The sequence below is a fragment of the Macadamia integrifolia genome, chromosome 6 (genome assembly GCF_013358625.1).
Source record: "Macadamia integrifolia cultivar HAES 741 chromosome 6, SCU_Mint_v3, whole genome shotgun sequence".
NCBI lineage: Eukaryota > Viridiplantae > Streptophyta > Magnoliopsida > Proteales > Proteaceae > Macadamia > Macadamia integrifolia.
In genome coordinates this window covers 33,051,378-33,065,683 of record NC_056562.1, presented here as the reverse complement: position 1 = coordinate 33,065,683, position 14,306 = coordinate 33,051,378, and the positions used below count along the sequence as shown (strand labels likewise).

At 38.5% G+C, this 14,306-nt stretch overlaps 2 protein-coding genes across 6 annotated transcripts; one reads left to right on the top strand and one right to left on the bottom strand.

Annotated features, from left to right (window-relative positions):
• Positions 1 to 446: 446 nt before the first annotated feature.
• Positions 447 to 2,767, top strand: LOC122080888 (membrane steroid-binding protein 1-like). 2 transcript variants are annotated; one of them, XM_042647767.1, is made up of 3 exons: positions 447 to 877; positions 2,016 to 2,255; positions 2,298 to 2,767. In XM_042647767.1, exons 1-3 carry the CDS (start codon positions 570 to 572, stop codon positions 2,410 to 2,412), a joined length of 663 nt encoding a protein of 220 aa, XP_042503701.1. In that variant the 5' UTR covers positions 447 to 569; the 3' UTR covers positions 2,413 to 2,767. The 2 variants fall into 2 exon arrangements, with proteins under 2 accessions (XP_042503701.1, XP_042503700.1); XM_042647766.1 differs by having other exon boundaries at positions 449 to 877; positions 2,016 to 2,767.
• A 1,099-nt stretch (positions 2,768 to 3,866) lies between these two features.
• On the bottom strand, positions 3,867 to 12,764 carry LOC122080655. 4 transcript variants are annotated; one of them, XM_042647460.1, is made up of 8 exons: positions 12,570 to 12,764; positions 12,325 to 12,416; positions 11,717 to 12,039; positions 11,533 to 11,626; positions 10,232 to 10,353; positions 9,932 to 10,084; positions 9,671 to 9,739; positions 3,867 to 4,424 (listed from the first exon to the last, which is right to left on the bottom strand). In XM_042647460.1, the coding sequence occupies exons 3-8, from the start codon at positions 12,035 to 12,037 to the stop codon at positions 4,374 to 4,376; spliced, it is 810 nt and encodes a 269-aa protein (XP_042503394.1). In that variant the 5' UTR covers positions 12,038 to 12,039; positions 12,325 to 12,416; positions 12,570 to 12,764; the 3' UTR covers positions 3,867 to 4,373. The 4 variants fall into 4 exon arrangements, with proteins under 4 accessions (XP_042503394.1, XP_042503392.1, XP_042503395.1 ...); XM_042647458.1 differs by having other exon boundaries at positions 12,325 to 12,388; XM_042647461.1 differs by having other exon boundaries at positions 12,325 to 12,382.
• Positions 12,765 to 14,306: the final 1,542 nt, after the last annotated feature.

Below are 14,306 nucleotides of genomic sequence, written 5' to 3'. Positions count from 1 at the left end.
TACCTGTATACCCTCAACCAATTTGTTGTAAAATTTTAACATCGACCTAGCACTGGTGAGGTTGTAGTGCCATAAATTGTAGTAGATTTTCTATTTTGGTAAACGATTGCAGTAGATTCTAGAGAGTCAATTAAGCAAAACTGACATCTGAGCAATCCCTTACGATTCTGTGATCAGTCACCTACATGTATCCTCCTCAACTTTGACCTTTTTTTTTTATTTCTCATCATTCAATCTGCAAGAGGAGGTTTCATTTGATGAGAATAGTCACACCACATCGTCAGATTGGAATCAACCTAACACTCATCCAATCACTCACCCTTAAGAGGGATATTAGATAACTAAAATATCCATTAAAGATTAAAATATTTTCATAACAATCTTATGACAAGTTTGTCATAAAAATGGTGACGATAAAGAAGCTTGTTTTTTTGGTAAAGAAAGATAAAGAAGCTTGGGTGTTGGTGAGACATTGAGACTTGAGAGAGACCTCTATATTGAAAGTAGGAACTAAAGATAACAATCTTTGTTTTTCTCTTTTATTTAATCTCTGCCGCTGCGGCTCAAGAATGGCGACTTTGCAGCTTTGGGAGACTTTGAAAACAGCTATTACTGCATATACAGGACTCTCTCCTGCAACCTTCTTCACGGTATTGGCTCTGGCTTTCGCGTTCTACTATGTTATATCTGGGTTCTTCTCGTCGTCCCATGAGTCTGGGAGGACGAGAGAAGCCCCAGAAGTAGTGGAACCCCTTCCTCCTCCGGTTCATCTTGGTGAGATCAGTGAGGAGGAGTTGAAGGCTTATGATGGATCAGACCCAAAGAAGCCTTTGCTGATGGCAATCAAGGGACAGATCTATGATGTATCGCAAAGCAGGTTTCAGTTCTTTCCCTTTTCTCCTACTATTTATTTTCGTTCCTGAGGTTTTGGGTTGATTTAGATATTCTTTGGGATTTTGATTATTTTCTTCTTTTGAGATCTATATTTTACATTTTTGTGGGTTTTGGTTCCCATCCGACCCTTGTATTTGTTCTGGTGACTTGGTTCGGTTGAGTCTGTAAATTTTCATTTTTCTTCGTTGTTCTTATCTGCTTCTAGTTAATAGGGTTTTGGTATTCTATTGGATTAGGCCTTTTGTTACTCTGATTCCGGTTATTTGATTCTTCTTTTATTTCCTCCCCATGAGTTTTCATTGAGGTAGTAGAGATTGTTCCAGGCCATAGTCCTCTGTCTTTTCGGCTTTATTGAATGATTAATCAAATGGGGTCTTGAGGTTGTTTTACAATATGGATTTGTGATTTTAGAGTTGAATTAAAATCTTAAATGGTCGCACCGAATTCCAATGATCTATAATACCCCAATTCGATATTCTTTATTTTCTTGTTTGCGCTTTACTATTCAGTTGCAGAAACTCTACATGCTATCTAGTAGATTGAATTGCAGTGTTGCATGTCCATTTGAGCATTTTCTGTATATGTTTTTGTATTGGGGTATGATTCTTTAGTGTTTTGGTATTATTGAACTTTATAGGAAATAAGAACTGACAGTCAATTGATGACCTGAAGTTTCATGGATTTCTCATTCTTCTTTAGGGTTTTCATTGATTTGAGTAGTCTATTACAATCTAATATGATGATTTGAAACATTCTTCTGTTTAATGGCTCTTATCCCCGAGGCTTGAACTGCTTTGGCTGTGAGAAAGGTTGCTCTGTTTGAAGATGTATTAAGTATTTCCTGCCTCGAACTAGGAATTAATTCCCTCCCTCCTATTCTCTTTCTTCTGCTAATTTATAATCTCTATGGTTGCACCCCTGTTTTGGGTTCTGCTTGGTCTGGATGGTTTGGTTTGATTATTCCTGTGCAATTGAAATTCAATATTCCTATTGTTATGCATGAGATTCGAAACAGATAACTGGAACGAACTATATATATATATTCAATGAAGATATTGATAGTAAGGTTGTGTAATGTCTACTCGAAAGAGTATTTATTATGTTATGTTATATTCTTGCAGGATGTTCTATGGTCCTGGAGGGCCCTATGCGTTGTTTGCCGGGAAGGATGCTAGTAGAGCTCTTGCAAAAATGTCTTTTGAGGATAAGGATTTAACAGGTGACATCTCAGGTCTTGGTCCTTTTGAACTTGATGCCTTGCAGGACTGGGAGTACAAGTTTATGAGCAAGTATGTTAAGGTTGGAACAATTAAGAAAACTGTTCCCGTAGCCGATGAACCCCCTGCCCCCACTGGTGATTCCGCGGAAGCTGACAGTCCTGCAGAAAATGGGCAATCAGAGCATGCGGAAGCTGACAGTCCTGCAGAAAATGGGCAATCAGAGCATGCTAAAGTTGAGCAAGAGGTGGAGGAGCCGGCAAAGGAGGCCGCAGTTGATGGCAATGCTGAGAGAGAGTAGTTCCCAACTTCCTAGTTATCTCACTGCGAGCTATACTGCTTGTGAAGCTTTAGAGAACTTGTATTTCATGAATCCTGTTACCTTTTGCTTTCTTGTTAGTCCAGTTAAATACCTTTGTTATATAGGCAGACTTTGTGAAATGTGAGTTAAATCTCTTGGTAGTCCAGATGAATACTCCTCTAATAGGAAAAACTAGGTGGAGCCTCTTTGCTGAATAAGGCCTATATAGAGCATTGTAGTATAGCTGGAGCCTCAAGGAGTCTAAGTTGGTACTTAGTTATACAATTATCTGCCAAAGTGTTGTATTCTGAAACTAGAGTTGAGATTCAAATACAATGATAAAATTTGCTGTCAATATGGGTCTAAATTCTCCATTGTTTCCTTGATTTGGTTTGTTCATCAGCTTTATATGATCACCTAACATGACATTAGGTTGTGTTCAGTTGAGCTCTGATAGATGTAAGGTGCTTTTGTCCGATTTTTGAAGAAAAACGAGGGTAAATCTGTCCGATCGACCGATACTGTATCCAATAATGGAGTGGCCTTTAATTAACTAGTCTATATATTATGTTCCAAAGATTATATTATTCTGAAAGTACTGGAGGGCTCTGTGCTGTTCGCAAGCAAGAATACAAGTAGATCTCTAACAAAATGACTGGAGTATGGAGGATGGAGGATGGAGGATGGAGGATGGAGCAGGATTTAACTGCTGACATCTCAGGTCTTGGTCCTTCTGAACGTGATGCCTTGCAGGACTGTGAGTCCAAATTTATGAGTAGGTAAGGTTGGAACAATCAAGATAACTGTTCCAGTAGCTGAAGCGCCTACTTGGCTGCTGCGTAGACTCCATCCCGTATCTCTATCTGCTGGACAGGTTGTTGGATTGAGTGGTGTCCAAGCGGCAACCAAAGAAGCGTACGTGATCCAGCATCTCTTTTCCATGCCTTCGATTATGAAGACTTTTTAAAGTGTCATGATCTATTTTCCAGTCCGACTCCGACATCCCACGGTCACACCAAACCTTTTACTCCACAATTGCAATTTTAAGAGTATGGATCAGGTCCTCGTTCGTTGTTTAATTAATTTTTATTTTAAGTAAAGTCTATGAGGACTTGTAAATTCTACGGATACCTTCTGTAAAATGCTTTACCACCACCTTATGTATTGACAATTTCATTGGCATGGATTCTTCTAGATGCTCTTTCCCTTCATTTGATAGTGATTGAACCTTCCAATTTCTCCTATCAGATAAGGCACCCGATGCACAGTGGAGTATCACCATGGATGAGATTTTTATTTCATGAAGATGGGGTGGTAATTTCATATGCTCCTGCGTCTCGACATAGGTCCCACACAAGTCCCACATGACCAGGCAGCGTTCTTTTTCCCTTTATTTTTATAGTAGAAAGAACATGGGGCAATGTGGTGGAAGCATCCAAATGGAAACGAATCCATGATGCAAAACAATCTCTACCATTCGTTCCCTTCTAGTAATTTATAACTGTTACTTCAAAAATTAGTGTTTTAAGTGGGTAATATCGAGCATGCACTCATGTGCTATGTCCAACCAAAACTAAACCAGTACACTTTATGGACGACCAAGCACATCCTAGAAATGAAAGATCTTAGTCAACGATGACACCTTGGCAGAAATTAAGCAACATATTGTTCCAGAAATCTAGAAATTTTGTAAATATTAAATGGAAACTCTCACCTATGTTGGCAGCTACATATAACTAATCTCTTGAATCAAATTTTCCTTACGAAACAAGGGGAGTAGTTTGTCACCAGAAAGATTATTTCCCCCTCGAGGAAGAAAGATTCTGCTAAGCTCCTTGACTCCAAAATATTGTATTTACAGATGCAATAGCAACACTTTCCTCTTTACTGGTAACTGGAAACAAAGCTCGGGTAAAGTCCTCTACATGGCAGCAGGATGACGGGGCAACAATGTCACCAATTCAGTCGCTTCCAGGCAAACTTTGTGAGTTCTCAATAAGTGATTCAAGTCTCTGGCAAGAGGGGAAACAAAAAGGAAAAAAGGAAAAAATATAAATAAAATTAAGTAATAATAAAAAATGAAAAATGAAATAGTGCATAAAAGAGTGGAACGAGTTATGATCAATCTACATGGAAATCCAGATCCAAACTCATGCTTATCTATTTTTTGGATTTTCTGTCTGTATACCAAGTCCCAAGTTCCAACACTTTCGGGTTTGGAAAAGATTTGTTTAACATCAGGATTTAAGCCAAATGTTAAAAACAGATCTCCCTTAAAATTCCAAACCCAATTAAAGGAGAGTTGCATGGACATTCCAATTTCGACATGGACTCCTGAGCGCACACAAGTTGCAAATCAACTAGTATTGTTGATGCAAATAAATCACCTAAAGGGCTTATTTTGTTGAAAATAAGCTTTGGGTTTAGGTTATGTGTGTGTTGGGCATTTGATCACATGGGTTTTCTTTGTCATGAGCTACTTTAATAGGCCTAAATTATGGGTAGAAGGTAGGTGTACAGGATTTACCTTATTAGTTAGTTAGTCCTTTATTTAATTTAGGGTAATTTACAATGCCACCCCCTTGAGAATGCCACTATTAGAGAGACACCCCGTACATAATATCAAATTATGCTCACACCCCTTGCCGTCAATCTCTGTTAAGTGAGACTTTGAAATGTCGATTTTACCATTTTTTTACTAAAACACATAACCAGCCTAAATCTAGGGCAAAACAGGTTGCAACTTTGATGCTGCCGACCAAAGCATATGCTCCACCGGCGACCGTAGATCAGACCAAGTAAAACGCAAAAGCGAATTTGAAGAGAAGGTTTTGTTGGCTTTCTGAACCTCAACTTGTACATTTAAGAAATGGTTAACCAAGCCATTCCTCTCTCTCTCACTAGCAAAGACAAACTCTAAATCTCTAAAGGCTTCATCACAGAGATCGAAGTCCAAGACGGTGATGACAAGAACAGACAAAGTCCGTTCAATCTTTGACAGATTTGACGCCAATGGTGACGGAGGCCTTAGCCGCTACGAGATGAGTGCCAAAGTCACTATAGGTTCTAAGCTCGCTTTAATGGCTTTCCCTTACAACTAGGAGATAGAGAGCTAGCCATTTATCATAATCGAATGAAAAAGAAAAAAGAGCAGAAAGAGTCAAAAGGTAATAGTTGAGCTTGGTCTTAGCCAAGGGTGAGAGATCCGTAAGGGTTCCGAAGGAAGAAGCTGAAATAACCAAGGCCAGGAAGGGGTTAAGACATATACTGACTAGAAATATCTAATAACCCTTGTCACTGCTGTCAACCCAAACGTCAAGTTCAGCCCCGATCAGATCTCCACCATTCTTGACGAAGTTTTCTGATCATATTTCGATTTCATTGAAAATCCTTCAATAGGTCTCTCCTTCAACGGCCTCCTTCGCATCTATGATGACGGCGCCAGGAATGTTGACAGGGATTACTCAACCCTCTTCTCTTCCTCTCTAGTCATCTCCACAACCCAATTGAACGTCGCCCCTGAAATCCCAAACCTTAGGGTTGCAGCAGCTGCTTGTTCTAAATCGCCCAACCATGGTATCAAATATGATAACACAAGGAAGTTTGTGTAAAACTTGATTACAAGAATTTCATCTCCCCTTCATCTCGTCACTGCTATTCTTCAGAGTTGACGGTAGGAAAGGGTGATGCTTGTAAGAGTGGGTGTGAGGCATTTGGGAGTCCTGAAACTGTTGCAGCGGTATGACATGACGATATGTTATTACGATATGTTATTGGGTTAGGGGTTAAGAGAAGGGTATATTAGGTAACTTATATTTTATAAGGGTATTTCGGTATTTAACAAAAAATAAATCAGTTGATGTCAGCATTTGAGGTATCTTCCCTAACAGAGACTCACGGCAGAGGGTGTGAGCATAATTTGGCATTATGTCTCTCTAATAGTGGCATTCTTTAGGGGGTGGCGATGTAAATTACCCTTTAATTTAAGTTATTTAGATGTTTTCCTTCAGGGATTATGTTTCCTTTTTCAACCATGCTTCGTTACTAGTAATAGGATTGGCTTTTCAAAATATGTTTAGGAGTCTGATTTAGTTTTCCATATAAAGCTTCTACGAGCCATTGGCTCATAGACGGTTTATGCTGAATAAAGTTCAAAGTAAGCGTTGTTTCATCTTATTCGATTAAAGCTTGCTCCTATCTATTTAATCATAGTTTAGGTAGGTTTATTATCCTCTTTTATTTGCTGATTACATACTTTTCATGCTGAGAATCAAATCACAGCAAGAACCATCTCAGTTTCACTTGTCAGATACCCTGTTTTTTAGCCTCTTTTGCTGAAAACAAGATTCCCTGTGGTCCAAGGGAAACTGGGTCTGTGGAAATCGAAATTGCTCTCCCTTGCTGGGAGAAGTGCGCTTCTCCAATCGACCTTGGCCTCCACCCCTACACACTTAATGAACTGTTTTGCCCTCCCAAAAAACATCTGCAAAACTCTGGACTTCATATACCTCCATTTCTGGAATGGTGATAAGGTGGATGAAAACAGATGCCATCTCATTGGGTGGGGGAAAATCTGCCAACCCAAAACGACTAGAGGCCTTGGGCTCAGGGATTCTGAAACACATAATAGGGCCCTCCTTCTCAAATTGGGATGGAGGCTGTTATCCTGTGAAGATGAAGTTTGGGCAAGAACCATTAAGGCTAGATATTTCCATAATAGATCCCTTTTCAATCAAACTACCATGAAGACAAAGAGATCTTTCTGTTGGAATAGTATAGCCAAAATAATTCCTCTACTCAAGAAAATTATCATATTGGGAATGGATCTCAAACATTCATATGGGATGACCCTTGGGTGAGAAGGGGGAGGAGTATACTTGATCTACCCCTGTCTAACCACCTTAATACCCCATTGACCTTTGTAAGCGAACTTGCCTCTTGTGGTAACTCCCTTTTGCCATCTCACTTTGTTGAGAGTATTGTCTAAATCGTGTTATCTTAGCAAAATGATAAATGGTTGTGCCTTCTTACGAAGGATGGGGCTTTTAAAACTAGTTTGGCTGCGGATTTCATTTTGAATCAGTCCTTGGTAGAACCGACAGGTGGACCACACATGTGTAGGTGCTCTCTCCCTTGCCCTTAGTGGTGGCGGTTTTTATGGAGAATGAAACTCCACCCAAAATTCAAAATCTTTCTTTGGAGGGTTCTCAGTAATGGGCTTCCTACTAAAGACAGATTATCAAGGTGGGTAGACATTGACCCTACTTGTGGAAGGTGCCAAACCAACAGGGAGACTTTGTACCATTTTTTTTTTAATGCGAAGAGTCCAAGCGTATTTGGCATGCTAGTCCTCTAGGCTTCAAACCGGACCTTACCCAAGTGACAACTGTGACCTCTTTGGTAATGCATTGTTTCAACTCCTGCCTAATCCCCAAATCAGACCTAACATGGTTCTTCTCCATTTTCATGTTTATTATCTATTTCATTTGGAAACATAGAAACCAGTGTGTTTTCAATGCCCAAAAACCAGAGTGGACACATATCCTCAAGCAGGTAGAATTCTGGATATCCTTTGGGATACCAAACAGTCGACCCAAACATCAGGTAATACCCAATCCCCCATCCTCAAATCATGTCACCCCATCACACATAGGAAAAAACATAATCATCATCACTAGTGTAAAGGAATCTAGATCAAAAAGTGCAGCTTGGGCACCAAGTCTCATCTCATATGGAAACTGTATACTAATGGAAGCAAGTTTCTGTGACAGGAGAGGATGGTGAGGCGAAGGCTCTAGGACTGCTCCATGGAATGTCAAAAGCAAGGAGAAAACGTATGAAGATAGATCATATCTAGAGTGATGCCATGGAAATTGGATGGTTACTGGAAAACAACCATGATGTTTTACTTAATATATGGCCTAAAATTCTAGTTTCGGTATGCGATAAACATCCCTGTTACCCCAAATTTTGTATAACAACTAGGAATAGACATATAGGGGACCTAAAAGTATTAGCCAAAGAGGCCGTATGGAAAAAACAATATATTTGTAGGTCGGATATGTTATGTACTAGGTTTTAACCTTGTTTGCTTTCTTTGAATAAAAAAAATATATATATTCCCTGTGGTGAGGAATCTATCCATTTCTAAGAATTCAAAGTTGTAAGGGAGCATGTGTAGGCCATGCAAGGAATGTTTTATTGTTGTATTGATTAAAGTTATAAATAAGAAAGGGGCACCACTGCAGCCATGATGAATGGCTATATGCTGGTTTTCTGTGTGATTCAGCCACTGTGAGAGACAGCTTGGGTGACATGCCCTTGTGGAGTTAGGTGGGAGGCGTTCTCTACAGTAAGTCTGTATGTGAGATACCTACATATCCCCCTTATTCCCTTCTTCTTCTTCTTCCCCTCGTTTCTATGTTATTTTTTCTGAAACCCTAGACACATTGAAGCTGTCTGAGACTTATTCCTAAGGAAGATATCACTGCCCTAATGTGTCATTTTGGTGAGATTGCTGTTGGTGATATCAAGCTATGTTGAAGGCATTCTTGACATCCTTAAGACCCAGCGGATTCAGTGTGGCAACTCAGGAATCCTCCTCAGACTTGTCTCAAACCTGAAGAACATCTTGAATCCATAGGATGCGACCATCGACCCTTTCATTCACCTACCGTTTATGTGATTGTTGCTGTTTTCCCTGCAGCTGGAAAACTGGTACATAAGTTACTGTTGTGACTTTTGAAAAATCCTGCTAGGTCCTTCGTGTCCTAGCCCAACATTTATTTTTCCCAAAAACTTTGGCATTACCTGTCATTACGGTTCAAAAATATTTAGTTTGGAACATAATAGTCGTTCTACTACCATACTATTGATTGTTCCTAATCCATAATGAGCATGGATCCATACTCGGTAGTAGAAAAATGCTATTTTTTATCTAATCTGTGGAATTGGTGCCAATTGCTTTTGTCCTTTCATTTTTTTAAACCTCTTTAGCTTGAATTTGAAAATCTTAACAATATCTCCACAACTTCCTATTAGCCTAGCTTGCCTAGTTAACATATTTCGAATTCTGACTTCAGACTTTGAGAGCATGCAACACTGAATTAGAGGAATAAGAATCTTGGTTATGTCAATCATGGCATACCCAATAATGAAACCCCCAAACTGCACGGATGATGGTGAGTTGGAAAAAGAATGATAACATGCACCACAAGTTCAAGATGTTGGAGATGTAAAGAACAGAGAAAGTGCACACCTGAACTGATTGCTTAACTTCTTCAAGTTTATTTAGTAACACATCACCAGGTACCACTCCTCTGGGCTCCTGCACAGCATGGCATATTCAAAATCTTAGCTGCATGTTATTTATCTAAATTACAGTAGTTCATATAAGTAAAAGGACACAGAGGATTGCAACTTAAGTCTATTGCCAATCTTTCAAAATATTTTCAATGAGATTATATTTGTAGTTCCGGAGAATGGGAAAGCATCTCAGAGTACAAGTCTTAACCATTACCTTCCGAATTTTAGAAGGTGACCTACCAACTGCTGGTCCCTCAGTCACAGAACCCATACGAGATGGTGTACCTTGCCCCTCACCAGTGTATGCAATAGGCTTCCAACTAGTACCAAATCCCAATAACATCTTGGAGGCTTCTGCTACAATGACCTGAGTAAATGTAACAATACGTTTATAAACCAAAATACATGAGTTCATCTCAAATACTCACTCGTTAACCATCTAATTTAATAATAATGATGATGATGATGATATACACATCAGCTAAATAAAGTGGTAAATGCAGTTCTGGGTTACCTTCCTCAAAAGTCCTGGGTTAGAGACCCCTTGAACCTGTAGCTCATCCACAGGAGCAGCTTTTCCTTGTGCTATACTCTCAACTCTAAATGTATGGATTCCATACATCGATTGCAAGCAACCTAGAGCCATCAGATCACTAACTTCAATATATCCAAAATTGAATATTTATCCTAGACAGCTAATCATGAATTTCAAATAGTGTACCAACTCGAGATAAAAGGAGGTTTATCTGATAAGGCTATACAATTTTACCTGTAATAACATGTGGAATTTTCATGATCAGATGACTGCAATGCATCTAAAGGATAAAGGAAGCCAAGGGCTCCAATAAATCAGGATAAATGAAACTGGCTACATAAGTGATCCGTGAAGGAACAGCTATTAATAAATATCAAATCTCGTGTATTAGATCAGAAAATTGGTTGTTTATTTTTAGATGACGATCATTATAATATTTTTGCATGAAAAGAATTATTAGATAGTTTGATTTTGAGAGACAAGAAGATTAATTGGTGAAAAGAGTTTCACGTCCATTTCTGTCATTTTCTAACAATCAGCAACACTATATAGAAGAAATTTGAAGAAACTTTGCTATGAAGGGATTTGGGGAGTAAATTTGATGCAGTGGCTATTTAGTAGATTCTGACTTACATTGTAACAGTATTATATCCATTCTTACTGATAGAAGAACCGTTATAATATTTGCTATAGTGGCACATCAATTCTTCTCCTCTCCATATACTCAGCAGGGTACATACAACAATATGTACACTTCCGCTTTTTCTTTTCCTTTTCTTTTTTCTTTTTTAACTTAATCAACTAATTTGAGCCAGCACACTTTTCTATCTCTTCAGAATACAATTGAGTTTTACTTCAAGGATAAGTGAAGAAGGTTTTCAGTCTTTACTAATGCTAACACAATAGTCAACAAGTTCCTGCGTTTTATAAATGAAAGACTACCAAAAACCACCAAAAATAAAATGTTCTCTCAAGTCAAATCAAAATGACTCAGGAAACAAATGTATTCACGTCTCTAGGAACATATCACATAAAGAAGTTTATCAGGATATATTCTGTATGCAAAATTGGAAATGGATGGATGCTTTTGCCTTTAAAATCAACTCATGCATCCATATTCCACATACTTATTACACCTGAGGCTTCGAGTGCTTTATTTTTAGCAAAAAAAAAAAAAATATTTCATTCTCAAAAATGAAGTGTGCAATAGAGATAACTACTTAACTACAAGGTACAAAAACATGATTTTACAAATAAAAAAGGTCATTCTTAAAAAGTACCTTGTTCAGTAATGATGTCGATTACCAGAGCAAGAGGTATGTGTTTCTCAATCTTTGTAACACCCCAGAAAGGTAGAAATGAAGGTCTTGCAACCTTTGAAAAAATATATTTTAATTAGATCTATCACATCAACATAAAAAAGCAAAACTAGAATCAAAGAGTACAAGATATAACGAAATGCACCTTGTAAACTATTTCATTAGGGGTAACGTAGAGTTTGCGTGAGGAAATATCCTTTCGAAGCACATATCTTCTAACAGGTAGATATAGAAGCATAATAACTCCAACTCCCCAGGCTAAAACTAGCAGTAAGGATATGAGGACCCATATAACTGTGTCATATTGCAAGTGGCTTCCTGCAAGTTCCTCGAAGGAGGCTTTGTACAGTATCCTACCAGAAATTTCTCCTTCCTCATCATCAACCTCAGCGACAGGATCTTCCAGTAACAGATGACTTGATGAACTATGTTCCCGTAAACCAATGGTATTACCCGTCGTCAACATTACTGTAAGGTCGAAAGAAATAACTAAATACTAAAACACAGATAAAATTTAACTTGATCACTGACACTATGAGTGAGCATACATAGACTCTGTAAAGTTACTGTTGGAAGGGTTTGATAGAAACATACGATAGAAAGGAAGTTTGCAATGTGAAACTGAAATGGGTTCCTTTTCCTTTTTGATGATAGAAAACAGTAAAAGAGAACTTTCATCGAGGTATATAATTCAGGCTGTAGAGAAATCTTTCATTTGTTCAGAAATGTTGCAAGTAAATTTCAAATACTAACCAAGATTATTAGGCTGATCGTTAATGGGCAAAAGAAATGAAGGAAACCATCTTAACCTCTGCAACTAAACGGCAAGTAAGTAAAATTGAGACCTGTTCTTAAATTGGACACAGTAAAGGTTCATAAAGAATCAGAAACAAAAGAACCCTTTATTTTTTAGGTGCTTCAGAATTTGAACAAAAGAATGGTTAGAACCAAGAACATCTATCAAAAGGAAGGAGGAGACTCAGAGCAGTGATGTTCACCTGGAAATTTTGAGCCTGTCAACGTATTGAGAAGAAATAAAAGGTACTTCAAAGCATTCAAAGACGGATCTTGAGCACAAGATCGAGTTACCAACTAGGGTTTCTTCTATTGGTGGGATTTGCTGGAATTAAGACTGATTTTCACCACTCAGTTTCGTCGATCGGAAGTTCGGAACAGCGAACCACCAGTCAGTCCTGTTTTCGGGTTGAAATCGTCTACAATTCCCATCTCGTACAATTCCGTGCAATACCACCTTCAGGTGGTGACACGTGTATTGATACCAATACAATGGTCCAGATCTGGTACAACTAATAAAACATTAAATCAGTGAAGAGGCATTTAAATCAGATTTGGACCATTGCAATGGTATCAATACACGTGTCACCCCCTGAAGGTGGTATTGCACGGAATTGTACGAGATTAGAATTGCAGACGATTTTTTTCCCCTGTTTTCATAGTTCTTCCGTTGAAAAGTTGGAGTAACATTGTTTGTTGAGTGGTCCACTGAAGAAGAAAAAAAAAAAAAACAAAACAAAACAAGCAAATAAAGCAGCGTGGCTTCTACATCCAGAGATATGGGGAGGCGAAATGTCACTCCATCCCCATAAAAAACCGGAAATTCCGTCCCCCCCTTGATGGTTTCACTTTCGTTGTCAGACATTCTCACGCTGGTGCAAAGACCACGCAGCCCTTTAGGGAACCCCTCTAATGAAACATAGTTTATTGTCTTATAGGCAAAGATACGGTATGTAATCATAAATATGGCATAACGAGGCTCTTTTGAAAAAAATTGGCTGCTGGTTAGTGGTTGCAACCCTACTGTTAGCCAAAGAATTGGAATTTTGAAGGGTTTTTTTTTAAATACAAAAAATCTAGGAGGGAATTTGTGAACCGAAGGGGAAAGGTGAACTATTATTCCATTTCTTTGGTTATGAGCAGAATTGGTTACTTGGCTCGTTCACAAATACCTCTGACATTTTCGTATTTTTTAAAATGCCTTTAAGATTTCATTTTTTTGACTGCCACAAGGGTTGTAGTCAACGGCTAAATTTCGTTCTTGGCATGTGACTTATCCCCACCCTTCCCCTTTCGATCCCCACCTTGGGCACCCAATTATCTGATCCGGCCCCTAATGGGCACTGTAGCATCCAAAAAAATAAATAAATAAATTTCTATCCTTATATTTAAAGATATCGATGCCAATGATACTAATCAATCAGTATAGACATTTCGATGCCAATTCCTAAAATCTTGCCCTCATGACTCTGTCATCCACGCTAATATTCTCTCTACTCCTTTTTCATGGAGACGAAATCATTTATTGCATTGTTATTGATGTGGCGTTGGAGATTCTTGGGGAATGGGAATCCCTCTCCCTAAACAAATATACAATGATATGATTACTTGAATCATGTAGTTTGTAGTCTTGCTATACAAGGAATGACCAATCAAAAGAAAATGAAAAAAGTGTCAGCCGTGGATCCATTACTTATTTGCATCAACCTTAACAACTTGGCTTCCCAAATTGAAAGTCTTGAGTTTGCGGTGCTCTATGTTGACCAAGGAAGCTTTGATCTCGATCTTGGACTCCTTGATGGATTTGGAGATAGTATCTCTCACTGCTTGTTGATAGAAGTCCCTGAGCCCCCGGCACCCAAAAGAATTTTTAAGAGAGCTTGATGGAGAGGAATCCAATCCAATTATGTGTTTAAAGGAGATTGAGCTTTTTGCCAGAG

Bases quoted from the DNA above. Each gene is read 5' to 3' on its own strand.
- LOC122080888 (XM_042647766.1), top strand. From the start codon at position 570: ATGGCGACTTTGCAGCTTTGGGAGACTTTGAAAACAGCTATTACTGCA. The intron at 878-2,015 runs GTTTCAGTTCTT...ATATTCTTGCAG, and splicing joins TATGATGTATCGCAAAGCAG to GATGTTCTATGGTCCTGGAG.
- LOC122080655 (XM_042647460.1), bottom strand. From the start codon at position 12,037: ATGTTGACGACGGGTAATACCATTGGTTTACGGGAACATAGTTCATCA. The intron at 10,085-10,231 runs GTAACCCAGAAC...ACATTTACTCAG, and splicing joins ACCCAGGACTTTTGAGGAAG to GTCATTGTAGCAGAAGCCTC. The intron at 4,425-9,670 runs GTGTGCACTTTC...CCCTCTTGCCAG, and splicing joins AAGTTAAGCAATCAGTTCAG to AGACTTGAATCACTTATTGA.